The sequence below is a fragment of the Gigantopelta aegis genome, chromosome 7 (genome assembly GCF_016097555.1).
Source record: "Gigantopelta aegis isolate Gae_Host chromosome 7, Gae_host_genome, whole genome shotgun sequence".
In the NCBI taxonomy this organism is placed as follows: domain Eukaryota; kingdom Metazoa; phylum Mollusca; class Gastropoda; order Neomphalida; family Peltospiridae; genus Gigantopelta; species Gigantopelta aegis.
The window spans coordinates 24527471-24548964 of NC_054705.1; the positions used below are offsets into that span (position 1 = coordinate 24527471).

Sequence of the window (21494 nt, forward strand, 5' to 3'; positions counted from 1 at the left end):
CCATGAAATAATCACAGTCAAACAGCAGACTACTTGCGCGGTGAAACTTCCGGATTTTGAACAACCAAATGGGAAGATAACTGTAATCTGAGGCCTGTTGATTTTCATTTATTTTCGTGCTTATATCCAACTGGGTCCTGGGTTGTTAATGCAACCGGCCTCGGTGGTGTTGTGGTTAAGCCATCGGACATAAGGCTGGTAGGTACTGAGTTCGCAGCCCCACCCAGAACGTGTTTTAACGACTCGATGGTTAGGTATAAGACCACTACATCCTCTTGTCTCTCACTAACTACTAACAACTAACCCACTGTTCTAGACAGACAGCCCAGATAGCTGAGGTGTGTACCAAGGACAGCGTGTTTGAACCTTAATTGGATGTAAGCACGGCTGAAACGGACAAGTTCACAGTTCACATGGATATCTAAAGAGCTACCATCATTGTGGCTGACTCTGGACATGTTCACAGTTCACACGGATATCTAAAGAGCTACCATCATTATGGCTGACTCTGGACATGTTCACAGTTCACACGGATATCTAAATAACTACCATCACTATGGCTGACTCTCGACATGTTCACAGTTCACACGGATATCTAAAGAGCTACCATCATTATGGCTGACTCTCAACATGTTCACAGTTCACACGGATATCTAAAGAGCTACCATCATTATGTCTGACTCTCGACATGTTCACAGTTCACATGGATATCTAAAGAACTACCATCACTATGGCTGACTCTCGACATGTTCACAGTTCACACGGATATCAAAAGAGCTACCATCATTATGGCTGACTCTGGACATGTTCACAGTTCACATGGATATCTGAAGAGCTACCATCATTATGGCTGACTCTGGACATAGTCCATAGATCACCCAGCAATATTCACAGTTTCGACAGATATATGAATGTATGTAAAAAACATGGGCTAATATAAAAAGCTTCTATCATCATCATTGTCGACAACTGGGTATATCCGTAGTTCACATAACACGATGCTTTTCATATAAAGAGCAACCAGTATTGAATAAGCCACCACTATATTTGACATCTGAATATCGTAACAAGGCAACGCGTTTATAGAGATTATTATACGAGCGTGTGTGTCGTAGGCTACTGATTTTACGAAACGAGTGTCAGAATTCGTGTATTGCCAGAGCGAGAGTGAGGATAATACATGAATCCAGACACGAGTTTAATAAAATCAGTACGATTCACACGCGAGTGTAATAATTTCTTTATTATCCATAATATTGTGTTTTTTTATGAATAACAAGCTAGGGCCATGTCAAACCTAACTAGAAAGAGATGGATGAGGAAACAACGTCATTATGGTAAACGATTATACAGCACTTTGGCTGGGCAAGCCGTATGGAGTTATGACGTCGTCTCCCAAAATGGCGTCATTCGTTGCGCACGTGAAATCATTATGACACACGTGTGTCATACTGGTTATATTTCCCTGTATATCTTAAACTATGTGGGTAATAAACGTTCTTACCGCAGTCTAACTCATCGTTGCCATCTTTACAGTCCCAGTTGTGGTCGCATCTTTTAATGAGGCTAATACAGTGAGAATTGTTGCACTGAAATTCTGTCGGAAGGCAACCTACAAAAACAATATTTGCATGTGCACATTATGCTAATTAAAAAACAAAAACATTAATTTGCGATACATAAGTGACAATTAATATAGAATATTGTAAGTGTAGTCTGCTACCACTCGATGTAAGCATTGGTTCCCTCGAGAACACTGGATAAAACATAAAACATGAAAGGAAACTTTTAAAATCTACGTTGCATATCAAAACAGAAATAATTCTTTGCCGTCAAAGAATTGTGTGTGCGCAATAAGTGTCATGTAACACATTTATTATGTGGATCACCCTAGCTAGACTTTAATATTGAAATGTTGTTCAAGGTACAGTCTGTATATTTCAAAACAAAAATGCATAGATGATTTTGACGTGGATTCAGTTTGGTTTAACAAGAAAGAAAAACCCCCAGGTCATACTGCTATGATCTCACTACACAGATTGCCCAACTTCAAATGAAAATTGTCAACAGAACGGGTTCTCGTTGGCACTAAGAACATATACCATTGCGAACATACATTATGTAATCATTTATTTACACGCCAACACTGAGAACATTTCCGGCTCAGTTCTTTGTTGTATGACCGTATCTGGCTGTAGTACCAATATGAACAAGTGGTTTAGGAACCGATTCACACCGGCCGTCTGTTCAGCTATACACCCATGTCCCCAAAAGTCAATGTACAATATTACAAAATATCATGGGCAAAATACAGCCAGAAGGCTTACCATTAAACATACAAACTGTTTTAATTCTTCCACAATTCCTACAAGTGAATATGTGAACCACAAAATATGTCACAATTAGGAAAAATTAACTCTCACCCAGAAGTGAACTGTGTAGTGAGACCTATATTCAGATACTTTGACAGCTAATCCCACCCCGACTGGTATTTCAAAGCTTGTGGTATGTGCTATCCTGTATGTGAGATGATACATATAAAAGATCCTTTGCTACTAATGAAAAATGTAGCCCATGAAGTGGCGACAGCGGGTTTCCTCTCCAAGACTATATGTCAAAATTACCAAATGTTTGACATCCAGTAGTCGATGATTAATAGATCAGTATGCTCTAGTGGTTTCGTTAAACAAAACTTTAAAAACTGTCTGGTATGACGGAAGCTACACATTTCACTGCCATAGAAATCGACAAACCTGATCATCTCATATGAGCATGGGATATCACTTTACTGGGGGTAGGTGGGGGAGTTGGGGGTATGTGTTTTAACACCAGATGATTCCGACTTTATTTGACAGCTTATCCAGACTTATCTACACATACCACAGATGGCGACACTCTCGTCATATCCGTTACGACACTGACTGACTCCGTCACACACGAGCGACTTGTCAATGCACGCCTGGAGCTGTTCGTCACACTGGAATGCCTCGGTTTCCGAACACTCCCGACTACCTTCGGGTCCGTCCGACAGTATCTCGATACCTGCAAGAAAAGAATCAACATATTTTTAATAAATATTGCTTTGACTTTTGGCAGATTTATATTCAGAAACTCTTATATAACAATATTTGAGTTGGTTTTCACACGACTTAAATATACAACACCTTTTCCTCTCTTCAAACGCGTTTCATTGCATTTAAATGTGTGTTCGCGCCAATAATTGTCATCGTGTTTCTGGTTGTCACATTTAGACCTTCGTTCAAAATTTTATGTCGAATTTACTTCTTTTTTTAATATTATTAAATAGTCCGATCTTCTCTTCTTTCTCTTATTTATTTTTGGACTGTCCTTCTAAAATGCTCCAAATTATATAAATATTCGGCCGAGCAGTCAATTCGTTTTATTTTTGGCTTGTAATTTTTTTCTTTTTTTTTTAAATTATTCTATTAACCTTTTTATTAATTGCTATTTTCAAAATACTTCCCATTTTCAACACTACCTCTTCCCTCCCTAATCTAATCTTATCGGAGGTCGGACTTGGGATGGGCGTGTTCGAAACCTTAGTGGTATATGGGCACGTTAAACTAGTTATCATCATCATCATCTGGTTGTCATAATGTTTTAATAGTCCAAACTGTAATTTTACCTCGCAGTAATTCCGTACGTAAGGAAATAAATATATGTATTGCTAGGGTCCGTACGTAAGGAAATAAATACATGTATATGTATTGCTAGGATCAGACTACCAACTGCCACGACGAGTTGGGTCAACTCGACAGTTGCGCTCAGGTTAACAACTAATCGAGTTCTATTCGAGAATCGAGTTGTAAGAGTGCTCAGACTAGCAACTGGACAGTCGTAGAAGTCGTGAGATCGGCGAGTTGGCCAACCATGTTGTGATATTTGGCAGTCTGATACTAGCATTAGTAAAATGAAGTTTCATATACTACAGGCATTTGCTAGGACAACCAGTACTATACTAGATATACACACATGCTTCCCGCTAATAAAATACTTTAATGACTAAAGTTATATATTGAATGCATTTTCATGTCTAATATATGTTTTATAATCCAAATGTCTCTGACAGCCAAAACCGAACCTCTCAGTTGTGTTGTACGTACGTAAATATACACAGGCATAATATTATGGAATAAATTGAATTCTGGGATACTGCAAATATAAAAAAAACCCAGTAGAACACATTGATTAATTAATCATCGTCTATTGGAGATCAAACATTTCATAATTATGACACGTAATCTTCAGTGCAAACCCGCTACGTTTACAATGGATCTTTTATATGCACTTTCCCACAGATAGGAACGACATATCACGACCTTTGACTAGTTGTTGTACACTGGTTGGAACGACAAAAACTCTATTAGTGAATGGATCCACCGAGATGGTTCGATCCTACGACGCAAAATATGAGGCGAATAAATACCAAGACGATGACAAAGACGCTGAATATACAAACACTGGTATTATTTTTAAAATTGTTTCGTCTAACGACACCACTAGAGCACATTGATATATTAATCATCGGCTATTGAGTGTTAAACATTTGGTAATTTTGACATATAGTAATAGAGAGGAAACCCTCTACATGTCTCCATTAGTTTCAAGGGATCTTTTATATGCACCACCCAACAGAGAGCATATCACATGCCACGGCCTTTTATATACCAGCACTGGCTGGAACGAGAAATAGCCGAATAGGTCCACAGACGGGGATCGATACCATACCGACTGCGCATCACGCGAGCGCTTTACCACTGGGCTACGACCCGCTCCGAGAATTGAATATACAAACATTTAATACGTAACAGTGATTATACTTATTGACAAGACTCTGCTGGATAAATCTTAACAATAGCAGCAAACTCAGGAGTCTTTATAAATAGAAAGTGACATATCAAAGGCCGTGGGATGTGCTGCCCTGTCTGTGGTAAAGTGTATATAAAAGATCCCTCGCTGCATTAGGAACAAATGTAGCGGGTTTCCTCGGAAGACTACGTGTCAGAAATACCAAATGTTTGACATCCAATAGCCTGTAATGAATTAATCAATGTGCTCTTTGATATCATAAAACAAAACACACATTTAATTTTACATAACACGTGGAGACAACTCTTCCCAGGAGAGGTTCGCACTCACGATGGTAACCTTTGGATTATGTAGGTACGCGGTCTTTCTTTATTACCGACATCCACCAATTTCCGACTGCAGTTGTCGGCAACAAAACTGTAATATGACCAACAAGCCTGGGGTGACTTGAGATCGATTGTGAACGATGATCCGCCGACGTCACTGTAATTATCCACCAACAGAAGACATCAAGTCACCGACCTTACTTCCCTAGATATGTAAGCTTCCTTTTTGACACAAATTGCATTTTTTTAGCTCAGGCGTCACTACACAGATGTCGTCTGCCATTGAAACCCATGTTAAATTGCCCAACTCCAAATGAAGATTGCCTATAGAACGGGTTCTCGTTGGCAATAACAACATACACCATAGCAAACATACATTATGTAAGCATTTATTTTCATTCCAAAATTGAGAACATTTCCGTCTCAGTTTTTGCTATAAGACCGCATCTGGCTGTAGTAACGGTCCGAACAGGTGGTTCATTAACCGATTCACTCCGGCTGTGTCTTGCGCTATACACCCACGTCTCAAAAGGTCAATGCACAATATTACAAAATAACATGGGCAAAATACAGCCAGAAAGTTTACCATTAAACATACATATTGTTTTAATTCTTCACCATTTCCTAAAAGTGAATATGTGGACCATAACTTGTGTCACAATTAGGAACTATAGTGATGAATGAACTCTCACCCGGAAGTCAACTGTGTAGTGAGACCTCATATGAACGCCAGGACGACCAGAAACACACTGGATTTTTATTAAATTTAGTATTTACGTGATAAGACGAAAGCAGATAAATTGTATGACGTACCTCAATCGCCTTATGTCGCGTTTCCAACATCAATTTCCGAAATTATGCTTTATTATTATTGTTTAATAATGACATGTTTTTAATTTTAGAATTGTCAATAACTGACCCCATTTCCCAAGATACGAACTTTTTCTGTTTTGATTAAAAATCATTTTGAGCTACTGCAAACATATTGGCGATCAAAAAGACATTGAATTTGTCAAAACTGTCAGGGCTCGACCTTATCGCTAGCCCTGAATGTTTTGGCTACCGATATTCGATTCGAGTTTTGAACAGAAAAAAACTGCAAAAGGTTCATCAAGTAATTGAAACGCAACCCTCTACAACTGAATTACACCGTCACTACCCCACTCCTACCCCATACAAACTAATAAGGACATAAAATTAAAGTTTTACCACTGGGCTACGTCCCGAGCAACACTATTTAGAAGGCCAAGCTTATTTTAGCCTTGCCCTAAAATCAGGCACCATGAAATTAGCATGCCGTCACACCCAGTTGGCCGTAACACGAATCAGTGGGTTGAACACAACCCCCGGCCGGAGTACACACTGCAAGCGTCACTATGGCTTCTGATTGATTCCGCGACGACGTGATGAAATGTAGTGCGCAAACTATTATGAGGAGAAAACGACAAGAAGAACGGTTTCGAGTTATGAGCTATTTGAGAAGTAATTTTGTGTGGAGATAATGCGGTTGCCAAGCCGTATTAAATCAAACAAAATCAATATTAAAGATTCTGCCTACAGCAGTGCGCATGGTTGTTATGTTAGTCTCAGACTGTCAACTGTCACGACGAAGTTGGTCAACTCGACGGTTGCGTTGTAGGTTTTGTCACTCCCGACTTACGATGGCTGCGCTCAGATTAACAACTAATGGGTCATATGAAGAAAACGAGTTGTAAGAGCGCTCAGACTCACAACTTGACAGTCGTAACAGCAGAAAGTTTACCAACTTTGTCGTGGCAATTGGTAGTCATAGCCTAGTATTATATGAACTAACCGGACGTAAAACACAGTTTGTATGAGTGGAACAAAAGTGCAGACTCTTCAAATTTGCCGTGTCTCTGGATAGTTTTAATTCAGGATAACTTTAAAACTAATAATATCTATACTGTGAGGCAGCAAAGATATAAACACTATAAAAGAGAAGTGGGGATAAAATTGCAATACATTTTGAGTGTATGCCATCAAATCAATTCCATACAGACGGAAATAGTAACGCGTTGTTAACACTACATGCAACTTTTTCAATCAGCATATACATCACCATAAACATCAATACTACAAAGAAAATCAGAGGCGAGAGTGTGGTGCTAGCTTCGACTATAAGATAAAAGCGTCTGTGATTTTCTTTGTTCTGAACATATGTCATGCACAATAGCACCTGGTACACTGGTACTAGTTTAAATCAAATCGCGGGAATTTGCTGGCCAGACAAAACAACGCTTTATCACAAGTCCTGTCATGTAATTCACACGTAACAGCTAGTTCGATGCCGTCTCTAAAATTAGATGAACTTTGACCCAGTGTGGTGATATTTTGTATAATGGTTGCTATCTAAAACGATTAACCATGGAACTGTTTTCCTTTTGTTTTATGAGACTACGCAAGATTTTCCTGACTTTTTTGTTTTTTCTATACTGAACACGGAAGAAATTGTAATCAACAAATTGCCTATTCACACGTCACCAAACGTTTGATGTTGACTGATAGAAATAATCTTTTTACAACTGTTAAAAACTGGAAAAGTGCTTTTAAAAAAAATCAGAGAAGAACTTTTGTGGTTGTATCAAATTCGAGGCACCTAAAAAGGATCAACACAAATACCTGCTTTTTTCTTCGTTTTCATTAAGAATTTAAAGAAAAATTATCGTGATTTTCTTAAAACCATAAAACCTGTTTTGCCCTACAACCAATATCAGATCAGCTATCACCTGCAAGAAATCGATTGTAATTAATATCATATTTATTCACGCACCGCCAAATGCTCGATTACATATTACCAGTACTCTGTTAAATAGTTAAAAACTACCAGATGTCTTTGTATATAATACAATTAAAGCAGCACGCTATACCAAATTCTAGAATCTCGAAAACTGAGCAAGCAGGCCATACCAAATTCTAGAATCTCGAAAACGGAGAAAGCAGGCCATACCAAATTCTAGAATCTCAAAACGGAGAAAGCAGGCCATACCAAATTCTAGAATCTCGAAAACGGAGCAAGCAGGCCATACCAAATTGTAGAATTTCGAAAACGGAGCAAGCAGGCCATACTAAATTCTAGAATCTCAAAACGGAGCAAGCAGGCCATACCATATTCTAGAATCTCGAAAACGGAGCAAGCAGGCCATACCAAATTGTAGAATTTCGAAAACGGAGAAAGCAGGCCATACCAAATTCTAGAATCTCGAAAACGGAGCAAGCAGTCCATACCAAATTGTAGAATTTCGAAAACGGAGCAAGCAGGCCATACCAAATTCTAGAATTTCGAAAACGGAGCAAGCAGGCCATATCAAATTATTGAATCTCGAAACAGGAGCAAGAATTCACCGATGAAATTGTGTATTACATAGCCACTAACACATGAGTGGCCGTTCGATATCATTTATCTCACAAGTTGTTTTAAAATGTATCTAACGAGCGAAAGCGAGTTTAATACGTTTTTAAACAACGAGTTTTGAGATAAATGGTATCTAACGGACACAAATATATTATTCTATTTTTTACATATCCTAAAAAACACAAGTTTTTAAAACAAATTTTAACATCTTTTTCGACTAAATGTTATTTACAGCCGTTGCACTTGTAGCGAACTTACGCGTCACTGACACGTGATTGCCAACACTGCGTTCAGCCAGACCGAGCGGGAAAAAAAACCTGTCAGCCAGACTGGTTTGTGCGCTTCACGGTAAACCAAATGGCCACGTTGGGAACCAGTCAAATTATTCGCGAACGTTAGCGAAACGTTTGCTGGCTGGCCTTGGGGACGCGTGTAAACAACCCATGTGTTATAAAAAATAACGCATGATGTTCTCACCAACGTGTGTGTAAGAAACCAAATTCTAGAATCACTGAACAGAGGCACGCATTCACCGATGAAATTGTGTATTACACTCACTTTCAACACGAACAGATTGTGTCTTTCACACTCACACACTAACACACACTTACAAGATCGACTGGCGGCGACGGTCAATTTCGCACAAATGGTAAAGTATCGACTAGTCGACACTTAGCTAATCAGATGGAAAATATGGGACGTACAGCTGCCAGTGTTCCGAGCATTTCCTCGGAGCGTTCACTTAGAAAGGCAGACAAATACGCGAGACTTATCAACGGATTTGCCATTTATCGGGGTGTCAAGTTATCGCACGGTCGAATACCAGTCGGCGCAAACTTGCCTTCTGCAAGCGTAGCGAAGTACAAACAGGTGCCAGTCAAACGCGTCCTTAACACAATTAGCGAACCCACAATCAATGTGCCAGTCCAAGACTGTGGATGAAATGCAATATAAGAGAGATTGGAACTCGAGACAGTGAGTGTCTTTTTCTCTTACTGGTAAACACATAGTCTGTCTTCGCAGTTGTACCTCACTAAGGTTCAAGAACGCTGTCATGGTAAGCGAAATCAGTGCTTTAGCAGGCGCCGTGTGCACAGGAGAAATGTTCTTCTGTTTTGAATATTTTTTTCCCGAGGAAGCATGTACACCCCCCCCCCCTATAAACTTCGCTCACCACAGTCTCGATCCCCCCCCCCCCCCCCCCCCCCCCACCGCTAAAATTCCTTCAGGCTCGCCTGTTACGACTGGGTTTTATTCCAAGACGTACGCTACTGGGTTAGTTTGAGAAAGAAATATTTTATTTTAACGACGCACTCAACACATTTTATTACGGTTATATGGCGTCAGACATATGATTAAGGACAACACAGATATTGAGGGAGGAAACCCGCTGTCGCCACTTTATGGGCTACTATTTTCGATTAGCAGCAAGGGATTTTTATATGCACCATCCCACATACAGGGCAGTACATACTACGGCTTTTGATATACCAGTCAGTCATGGTGCACTGGCTGTAACGAGAAATAGCCCAATGGGCCCACCGACGGGGATCCATCCCACACCGAACGCGCTTCGAGCGAGCGTTGTACCACTGGGCTACGTTTCGCCCTACGGGTTAGTTTGAGAGTCACGTGCATTTTACGCAACGGTCTTGATGTCCAGTACAACGAATTACTCGATTGAATCAAACCACATGGTACGTGACTGTGGTGTAAAGTCTTTTTGATCTGACTCGAAAAATTAATTTTCCTGTTATCTTGTGTATTCGTGTACTTGGGAACCGTACAGCTACGTTTAAGTGGTACAGTATCTAATCTCCGATTTACCTGTCTGCTTATCTAATAATAACACAGTCCAGGCTAACTCACTCCTTATAAATAAATGTGTTCATTCTGTATCAAGACATTTGTTGTAGGTTTGAAGAATTCCAGAAGAATTCTAGAGTTCCCATAGATACCATTCATGTAGTATAAAAGGAAATTAAAGAAACAAATATTTGTTTAACGAAACATTTTAAATTAAAGCAACTTGGAAATGTTATTTTGAGAGAGAGAGAGAGAGAGAGAGAGAGAGAGAGAGAGAGAGAGAGAGAGAGAGGGGGCGGGAGCGAGATATAGAGAGAGAGAGGGGGGGAGCGAGATATAGAGAGGGAGAGAGATAGCGAGATGGGAGAGACGGAGAGGGGGAGGGAGAGAGATAGAAATAGAGGGGGACGGAGGGAGGGAGGGAGAGAGAGAGAGAGAGAGAGAGAGAGAGAGAGAGAGAGAGAGAGAGAGAGAGAGAGAGGGAGGGGGGAGCGAGATATAGAGAGGGAGAGAGATAGCGAGATGGGAGAGACGGAGAGGGGGATGGGAGAGAGATAGAAATAGAGGGGGACGGAGAGAGAGAGAGAGAAGAGAGAGAGAGAGAGAGAGAGAGAGAGAGAGAGAGAGAGAGAGAGCGAGAGAGACGCACGCACATAGACATAGCTTTTCTGGCGACTAAAATTGTAATTGTATGACCTATTCATATTTAGAAGTTCAGTCTCTGTACATTGTGTATGTTTCTAATCTTACTAATGCTCGTAGTAGACACTGGTATTTTAAAATGTAATTTTCGTTATTAAAGAGACTCTTTTGATTAAATGAAAAAAAAATTAAAAGTTTATTTTGTTTAACGACACCACTGGAGAACATTGATTAATTAATCATCGGTTACTGGATGTCAAACATTTGATAATTCTGACTCATAGTCATCAGAGGAAACCCGCTACATTTTCCTAATGCAGCAAAGAATCTTTTATATGCACTTTCCCACATACAGGAAAGCACATACCACGGCCTTTGACCAGTTGTGGTGCACTGGTTGGAACGAGAGAAAAAACAGTCAGTTGAATGGATCCACCGAGGTGATTCGATTCTGCGACACAGGCACGTCAAGCGACGTATTGTAAAGAAATGTTAGTTGGAAACATTACAATGGCATCTAGTTTGTGCAAGTTGCGGGGGGGGGGGGGGGGGGGGGGGGGGGGTGATCGATCCTGCAGTACATGGCACGTCGGCCGAGAGCTCTACCACCGAGCTACACCCCGCCCCTCGTGTGGTTTGAACGGAATTAATAACTAAGCTGTGCGACTCGGTTCTGGGATGTACCACATTTATATGCCTGGTGAATCTCCTGCATTTTTTAAATGTATTTATTTATTTATTAGTTGTTTGTTTTTTTGTTTTTTGTTTTTTTTACCTATTTGTGTATAAATATCTACGGATTGAAAATATAACAGTTTCCTTAGTTTGGATTGACTGATTTTATATTTATAAAAATATAAGAATATCATATTCAAAAAAAGAAAGATATATATTAACACACACAAAAAAAAAAGGTTTAGCAATTTGGTAAATGTGTGTCACGGGGATCCTATAATACCCGTAACTGGATGAAACACGATTATCCAAATATCTCTCCTAACTGTATATCTATTAGATCTCTCTGTATCGAGCAGTATTTACCCAAGTGGCTCGTCTAGGTATGATCAGAGATAAGATCTTATATAAAGTATATATTATTATAGCACGTTTAGTTCAGTAGAAAACACAACAAAAACACAATACACTTTGGAATCTGTATTAACCTACGCTGACAAATGTACTGCCGCAGTAGTTAATTAACAACAACAAATAATAACAACCAAGAACTGATCACTTAATTAGTTAATCTCTAGGTGTCTATTTTACACAATATTATAATCACTTCACCGTGACACAACACCCACACGTGTGATAATTGAGAAACGCTGCCAGAAGAACTTAATTAATAAAGGAATTACAACTCTATTCCTAACTGGTTAATTTTTAATAAACCCTTACTACTCGTTCAATAACGTGTGATAATTGAGAAACGCTTTCAGGGGAACTTAATTAATAAAGGAATTACAACTCTATTACTAACTGGTTAATTTTTAATTAACCCTAACTACTCATTCAATAACCTTGTAATACAGACTTAATACTGGTACCTATCACAATAAAGACAATAACCTACAGTTTACCTAGGTCCTCTAGGATGACTGGATAATCTTTATATATATATTTAGACCAGTGAGCCTACAGTTTACTGCGTCAGATGACCGGCAGAACCGTCTAAATAATATTGGTATAATACAGTATTAAAATATTTAAAGTCACATCAATCACATCAAGGTTATACACAGAGCAGAAAATATATATAATTACCAGTCCGAACGGACAGCGATCCCCTGGAGCCTTCCTTATGTGTCTCCCCGATATCTCTAAAGCCCTAGCTATTTATTCAAACCTCTCAGAGACAGCGAATATCGCCTGGGGGCACAACGCGGTACCTCACCTATCATCTGATATTTCCACCTCTCCCAGAGTCGGTATATTTTCTTAGATGACCAGACATTCTGTCGCCAGTCGCCAAAATCACGGTCGTCGAAACCGCACTCGCAGAGGTATTACGTAACTACTGGCCACCTGGGCTTAAGTGCATATGGAACTGCACACGGCCCTCTAAAACAATTAATATCGCCACAGGCGAAAAGAAATTAAGAGCATGTACCGTCACAATGTGGTTAAATAAAATACTTTTCAAAGTAAAATCAGAAACTGGATTTAACTGGTGCATCATTTGAGATTTTTAATACACATATGAAATACACATACGTAACTGTCAAGTCATTGAATGTATCTTGTAGTTTAAAGTACAATGAAGTACATGTAGTAGCAAATTGCTAAACGTTTTTTCTCTTAGTATATTTTATTAACTATTAACTCAACGCTAACGTGAAACTGAATTTCATAATATATAAAGAGAAATAAGACAAATAACTCACCAAGTTGTAAAACGGTTTTCCCTTTCTGAGAATCGTACAAGTAACTACGTAAAGCTAATTTTGGTAACCATGACGTCACCAAACTGATGACGTAGCGTTACACAGTCGCATGCAACGTTGGGTGGGGTGGGGATGGGTGGGAGTGGAATGTGGGCAGAGTTGATATTTTAAAAGACCACACCCACGTTATAGCATACAGATGGACAGGCAGACAAATAAATAAACAATAACAGACAGAAAATAGGACACAGACAGAAAGCGAAACATAGAGAGATCTATATGTCGACAGATAGACGGGGAATCCAAAAAGATGAGAGAGAGAGAGAGAGAGAGAGAGAGAGAGAGAGAGAGAGAGAGAGAGAGAGAGAGAGAGAGAGAGGGGGGGGGTAAAAGGGCACAGGCGTACGGGCTCCCATTTTTGTTTGGTGGGGGGGGGGGGGGGGGGACAGGCTGGCTTTTGCCCGAATTAAACGAAAATGCCCGAATCTGGATAACAACACTTTATATAGGTTTGCAAAGGAATAACGCATTTTCACATGGATTACAACTAATTTTGAGGGTAGAATGATGGAAATACAAGGTAAAACGATCTCAGGTTAGCACATTTTGCCAGAATATCTTACCTTTTTTGCCCGATATTGAGGTTTTGCTCCAGAACTAGCGGCGCAGTTTCCCCACCCCTTGTCTCGTACGCTTATGGGTAGAGGTTAAGGTGTGAGAGAGGAGAGGGTGAGAGTGAGAAAAAGAGAGATGAGAGAGGGAGGGATACAGAGATACTGAAGTGTGGACATGGTAAGTAAATCACTTTCTATCTTTTTTTGTATCGTACTTAATGTACAAGAATTACTTTCTCTGACAACATTATTTCCGGACAAGAAATTGGCAAAATATCAGGCTAAATAGAATTTACTTGATAGAATAGTCGTTAAGTCAAATTAGGCTATCAGGCGTATATAAATAGATTATCTCCCCTTTGTCTGAACTCTTCCGAGGCACGTGTTTCTCGTCATCGAGGCGTGCAGCCTGGCTGATTTACATTTACCTGCTCAATGTGCACTTACTGTATCGGTTTCAAGTCGAGATGCAATCCCATTTGAGAGGCTTTGCCTGTAGAACTTAAAATACTTCGACAGAAACACAATCTGAAACTAACCAACGACCAACCATCCGTCTATCCATCCATCCATCCGTCCGTCCGTCCGTCCGTCCATCCAACCATCCATCCATCCATCCATCCATCCATCCAACATCCATCCGTCCGTCCATCCGTCCATCCGTCCGTCCATCCATCCATCCATCCATAGGCGTACGGGCTCTCGTTTTTGTAGGGAGGCAAACTGATTATTGCCAGAATTAAGCAAAAGTGCTCGAATCTGGATTACAACGTTTATTCATATTAGCATTATGATTATTGCCAATTCACATGAATCATGTCGTATACCCTCAGGATAATTCGGAATGTTTTCAAATTATTTTTAAATCACTGGCATGATTCTGCAAGTAAGGTTTTGATTGGTGGACATGAGCTCCAACTGGCTGCTGTTACTTCCACATGTAATAGTGGAGCTAATTTTAATTAGATTGCAATCATTTTAACACGGATTACAACTAATTTTGAGACTAGAATTATGGAAATACATGGTAAAGACAGTTTTCAGGTTAGCACATTTTTCCCGAATATCTGAAACATGTTTGCCTTGAAACTTTGAAACTTTACGTCGATACACTCAGGCCGTCAAACGACAGCATACGATGAGTAATTGTACAATAGTTATTTACAGTGACAAGATGACAACAGGAGTTCTTTGTTGAATACTACAGTATATACAAACATAATTCAAAATAGCTATATACCCATTTTAAAAATGAAGACACATGGCGACAAGACATTTAAATATAGTATTTCATTTCAACCGGTTTTCGTGCTTATAGCTAATTAAGGTTCAAGCACGCTGTCCTGGGCACGCACCTCAGCTATATGGGCTATCTGTCCAGGATAGTGGGTTAGTTGTTAGTTGGTTAGTGTTTAGTAAGAGAGAAGAGTGTGTAGTGGCCTTACACCTACCCATTGAGCCCTTAAGAACTCGCTCTGGGTTGGAGCCGTTACCGGGCTGCGAACCCTGTACCTACCAGCCTGTAGTCCGACGGCTTAACCACTGCGCCACCGAGGCCGGTGTTTAAATATAGCAGAGATATTTTTACAAGTCAGTACTTTTAACAGTATCAAATTATATTGAAGCTGTTTATCTATGGTTCACTGAATTTACTTTTACGGAGGGTGCTTATGCTATTACAATGAAACAGTTCTTTGAATTTAAGTGTGCTAGGTTGTTTTGTTTTTTATAATAATTTGAGGTTTTGCCCTCCGCCACATACCCCCTCCACCCCACCCCACCTCACCCCACCCCCGGTCACGTACGCTTATCTTCAGAAACCTATTGCCTTGAAATACAAACATATTTTGAGTAAATATAGATTATCTTCCCATAATCTCTTTATAGAAACGGGCAGATACCACAATATTGACAGGAATAATAGAATTTGTCGTCTGTGCAATATGAATGTAGTAGAAGACGAATATCACTTTGTTCTAGTGTGTCGTTTCTACAGTAATATAAGAGATAAATATTTATTATAATAAACCATCAACATTTAAATTAACGCAACTACTGTCGAGCGACAATTCAAAACAGCTAATTAAATTGTGTAAGTATTTGAACACTGCTACCACGCATAGAACAGACAGCATTGATACATGACATATGCTATTATACTGTATATTATTGCTATGCATGCATTACCCATTTACTATAGAATTTTATTGATTGTAACCCGATGCTACATACCATTCCCCGCAGTGTGCACATTATATTATTTTATATATAAATATGTATGTATGCCTACAAAATGTATATTTTTTGGCAAAAATAAAATGTGTGTTTATTTATGGCTCACGGACAGAGACACCCTTAATCAATCACTTAAACAACGAAACAATCACAACCAGAAACCTGACTGAAATCAGCCAGTTACCAGTAATTACGTAATCAGTCAATACGTTAATCAAGCAAGGAATTAATGAATGGGAGAACAAAAAAAAAGAACAAGGTAAGAACGAAAGAAAGAAAGAAAGAAAGAAATGTTTTATTTAACGACGCACTCAACACATTTTATTTACGATTATTTGGCGTCAGACATATGATTAAGGACCACACATATTTTGAGAGGAAACCCGCTGTCGCCACTACATGGGCTACTCTTTCCGATTAGCAGCAAGGGATCTGTAAACTACCCATTGAGACTTGCGGAGCACTCACTCAGGGTTTGGAGTCGGTATCTGGATTAAAAATCCCATGCATCGACTGGGATCCGAACCCAGTACCTACCAGCCTGTAGATCGATGGCCTAACCACGATGCCATCGAGTCCGGTTAAAACGAAAGCAACTTAAAGAAAAGAACAAACGAAAGAACATAAAGACGCATGAGGAAGCAATTAAAAAAAACAACAAAAAAAAACAACAACAACGAACGAACGAATATTAAATTATATCATGTTACCAACACTACAACAAAACCCCATCCTATTGCTAAATGGTTCTTTATCAGAGTAATTTATCAAGTGAAAGTCTTTTATCTGACCTTGGCACGTAACTTAATACGAACAAATTACTACATTTACTAGAATCCTCCTTGCTACAACCATTTGCATTCCTATCAAAATAGAAGCAAAATGTGCCATTTGCTGGCAATAAATTTGTGCTGTTACAGTTATTTTGTTTTTTCCGACGTTAGTAGGGTAGTCTGTACTGTAACATAGATGCAGGAGTGCTTATAAATAAATAAGTTACAGTATACCCTGTATCTAACGAACACCCCCATAATGTACTACACGAGCTAGTTATTTACAGCTAGCCGCTATGCAGAGGTAACATGTAATATGCACAAATTTGCATTTCAATCTATGTTCTAGGCAGTTAAGGTCCAAGTAGGTTGTTCTGGGCACAGATGTCAACTATCAGAGGCATTGTTTTACCCCATACAAATGTTAATGGTTTGCCATTTTTATCCAGTACAAATATTAAAGGGAGATACCGGTACCCTAGTTTTTAAACACTAAGGCATATTTTTGACTATTATACTTTACTTAGATTTTATTTTTTATATTATCCATTTCCGTTAATTCGAAGTGTTTTTGGTGATCCTTGTGTTTTTAATATCACAAAATGCATTTCTCATATGTTTAAAAACGCGCGTGCGTCTGAGAAGTAGCAGTGAAGGAGTCGAGTTTTAGTCTATTTTTAGAGGGCATTTCACCATTTTAAAGTCACAGACTTACGTTTCACTCAGTTGTTACTTCATCCAAATGTGTTACAGGTTTGTAGATTAACTAAACTTAGTGTTAATTTTCACGGGTTGAAACTAGGGTATGTCCCTTTAATGGTTAGTGTTTTTGTATCCAAGACACATGTAAATGGTTATAATTAGTGGTTATTAACCAGGACAAATATTCTAGGTAAGTAGTTATTAACCAGGACAACTGTTAATGGTAAGTAGTTATTAACCAGGACAACTGTTATAGGTAAGTAGTTATTAACCAGGACAACTGTTATAGGTAAGTAGTTATTAACCAGGACAACTGTTATAGGTAAGTAGTTATTAACCAGGACAACTGTTAATGGTAAGTGATTTTTACCCAACACAAATGCTAATAATCTAGACAAACAAATTAGATAATTAATCAATTTTATTTAATTATTCGAATAGCTTTTTAACCACTGATTTTTTCTTTATATATATACTCTTCAACTATAAAAAAACTCCCCGCCCTAACCCACCCACCCCCCCCCCCCCCCCCCCCCCCCCCACCTACATCTATAGTTTTTAAAAAGCGAAATGATGTACTGCTCTCCTTTTCGCTTAGTATTGATATCACCAGTTGGGAGTTGAAAGCCTTCGGGGCGGGACGTAGCCCAGTGGTAGAGCGCTCGCTTAATGTGCGGTCGGTTTGGGATAGATCCCCGTCGGTGGCCCCACTGGGCTATTTCTCGTTCCAGCCAGTGTACCAGACAGAGAGAGAGAGAGAGAGAGAGAGAGAGAGAGAGAGAGAGAGAGAGAGAGAGAGAGAGAGAGAGAGACAAAGTGACAGAGAGACAGAGACAGAGACAGAGACTGGCAGAGAGAGAGCGACAGAGAAACATCGAGCGACAGAGGCAGAGAGAGAGAGAGAGAGAGAGAGAGAGAGAGAGAGAGAGAGAGAGAGAGAGAGAGAGAGAGAGAGAGAGAGAGAGAGAGATGCCACTCCTTGCGAAATGCAGTATAACATCTCTTATAAGCTCTTTGTCGTAGACAGAACAATACAGGCCGCTGTTTTTGATATACGAGTCGTGGGGGCAATGGTTGGTGGTTGAGACGGGGAAATCGCAGCCCTATGTGTGGAATCAGTCTAACGCCCACTGTACCCCAAGCGACACCAACTAGCCGTAGTTTAAACTGAGACTTCGAAATACAGCATTTCGAGATACGAGGTGACATTTCCAGGGGGTTAGACTGTACGTGTACGTCTTATCGTACTTGTTATGTATGTCTCCTACTAACCCACAAGTCAGCAGTGGTAATAAAATACACTCTGTTTTTTTCTCAATTTTTTTTTATCTTTTCCAAGACAGTTGGACCCCCCGCGAATTCAGGCAGGTACTTGTGATTTGGTCGATGATAACAAACAAAACGGCCTGGCCACTGCGAAATCCACACACTCCGCACTCCGAGGTAATTCGAGTGTTTAGACACCTTGAAAGATTCTCTTTCGTACACCGAAAACACCTGTCTGTGATATCGAATTGCGTTCTAAAGTAAACACAAATTAGCGATGAAAACGGCAAACGGAGATTTCCCTCATTAATGTGCAGGGCGCAGTGGTAGAAGTATGCGAGATAAACGGTTTATACAAAGAAAAGTGAAAAGTGGTTAAACAGCAAGAAAAACAGGGGGGGGGGGGGAGAGAGAGAGAGAGAGAGAGAGAGAGAGAGAGAGAGAGAGAGAGAGAGAGAGAGACAGAGAGACAGAGAGACAGAGAGAGAGATACAGAGAGAGAGAGAGAGAGAGAGAGAGAGAGAGGAGAGAGAGAGAGAGAGAGAGAGAGAGAGAGAGAGAGAGAGAGAGAGAGAGAGAGAGAGAGAGACAGAGAGACAGAGAGAGAGAGAGAGAGAGAGAGAGAGAGAGAGAGAGAGAGAGAGAGAGAGAGAGAGAGAGAGAGACAGAGAGAGAGAGAGCTTAGACAGAGAGAGAGAGAGTTAGACAGAGAGAGAGAGAGAGAGAGAGAGAGAGAGAGAGAGAGAGAGAGAGAGACAGAGAGACAGACAGACAGACAGAAAGGCAAACAGAGAGACAGACAGATAGAGAGGCAGAGATGTCATGTGAATGGAATTTAATGCACATATAACGCACTTATAGGTAGTACTGAACCAAATAACTTCCGGCTGGGTCAAAGTTCGAGGTGCACCCAACTTTTGATAGAGAAGTGAACACCACAAGTCCTGTGATTGGTTATAAATGTGAGTGCGTTGGTTGTAAAAAAAAATTAGTTTCATCTGGGCTAAAAATGTATGCAATTTTATTTCATCTAGTACCACTGTGTCAAGTAGCCTTGTGCTTGGAACATGTATGGGGTACCTGTAAAAAAAAGTACTCAAATTTTGTGCGGAACTAGGGTAGTCATAGACGCTACCCGTTATCTCAGAAATGAGCTGCTTGACACCCACTTTTTGGTGATTCACTTTAAGGGTGAGGGGTGGTAGTATTTATATCCGTGGCGTTTATGTCGATTGATACGTTGCAGGTAGGAGTTTTAGCCACATATGTTACTATTGTCGTCTATGGGATTTGATTTGGTAGTATACACCCTTTAGGGCAGGATATTGTGCAAGGGGTGGGAGTGGCGTTTTAGACTGTAACAAGCCAAATTTCAAGCAGATAATCATCGAATCCGGCCAAAGTTTGTTAAACTACACAATCGGATAGTACCGACACAGCTCTATGACTGAAATGGGTAATGTGAAAGAAGCCATGTTTTTCTTTCCATATTAAACATCACCATAAACTAAATTCAGTCCGGCCTTTGAAGTTCTAAGTCAGGTATTCCCAGTGTAGCTAATAAGCACTTTCATGGAGCCACCGTAGACAAATGTTAATGTTTCATTTCAGACGTCGCCCGATGACTCACATGAAATATTAATCCATCTTGTAATGTAAAATGCTTCAAGCCACCAATTCGGAAAATGGTTGTTCGGTTGCTGCAGTTTAATTAATCAGAGTCGAAAGTGTTATAAGTGCACAGAGGGCGTCTAACTGGATGTATGACGTATTGGGGGTGGCGCCCACATCTACGTGACAAGGAGATGGGTATTCGTTCCGCCCTGGAGGGGTATTCGTTCCGCCCTGGAGGGGTATTCGTTCCGACCTGGAGGGGTATTCGTTCCGCCACTGGCGATGTCAATGCGTGAACATTGAATGGATGTGGACTTGACAATTGTTCTTCATTTCTAATTATATTTTCGTGCTTATATCCACTTAAGGTTCAAGCACGCTGTCCTTGGCACATACCTCAGCTATCTGGGCTGTCTGTCCAGGACAGTGTGTTAGTTATTAGTTGGTTAGTGGTTAGTCAGAGAGAAAAGGGTGTAGTGGCCTTACACCTACCCATTGAGCCCTTAAGAACTCGCTCTGGGTAGGAGCCAGTACCGGGCTGCAAACCCTGTACCTACCAGCCTTATGTCCGATGGTCTAATCACGACACCACCGAAGCTGGACATGACAAAATTGTATGAATTTGGATTTGGAGTATTTATTAAACGACACCTCAGCACATTTTAAACTACGGTCAGTTGGTGTCGCTTGGGGTGCAGTCGATGTTATATTGATTGCTAATTTCCCCGTCTCAACCATTACCCCACGACTCGTATATCAAAGACAGCGGAGTGTACTTTTCTCTCTATGGAAAAGAGATCCCATTGAATGGTAGGGTGCTGTTGATTGGCAGATTCAATGAATTTATTAAGATCTTGTTCAGAATGGTCCCAAATAAAAAATATGTCATCTATATATCTAAGCCAAAGTAGCGATCTAACACATTTGCT

The 21494-nt window shown here is 40.0% G+C and overlaps 1 protein-coding gene across 1 annotated transcript in view; it reads right to left on the bottom strand.

Moving 5' to 3' along the window:
- Positions 1–21494, bottom strand: part of LOC121377986 (G-protein coupled receptor GRL101-like) — a 131552-nt gene that overhangs the window by 58458 nt on the left and 51600 nt on the right. The window contains exons 2-4 of the mRNA XM_041506082.1: positions 13362–13415; positions 2881–3042; positions 1505–1612 (exon numbers count right to left, since the gene is read on the bottom strand). Of these exons, the coding sequence (XP_041362016.1) occupies positions 1505–1612; positions 2881–3042; positions 13362–13415 (324 nt within the window). The remainder of the gene's footprint in view (positions 1–1504; positions 1613–2880; positions 3043–13361; positions 13416–21494) is intronic.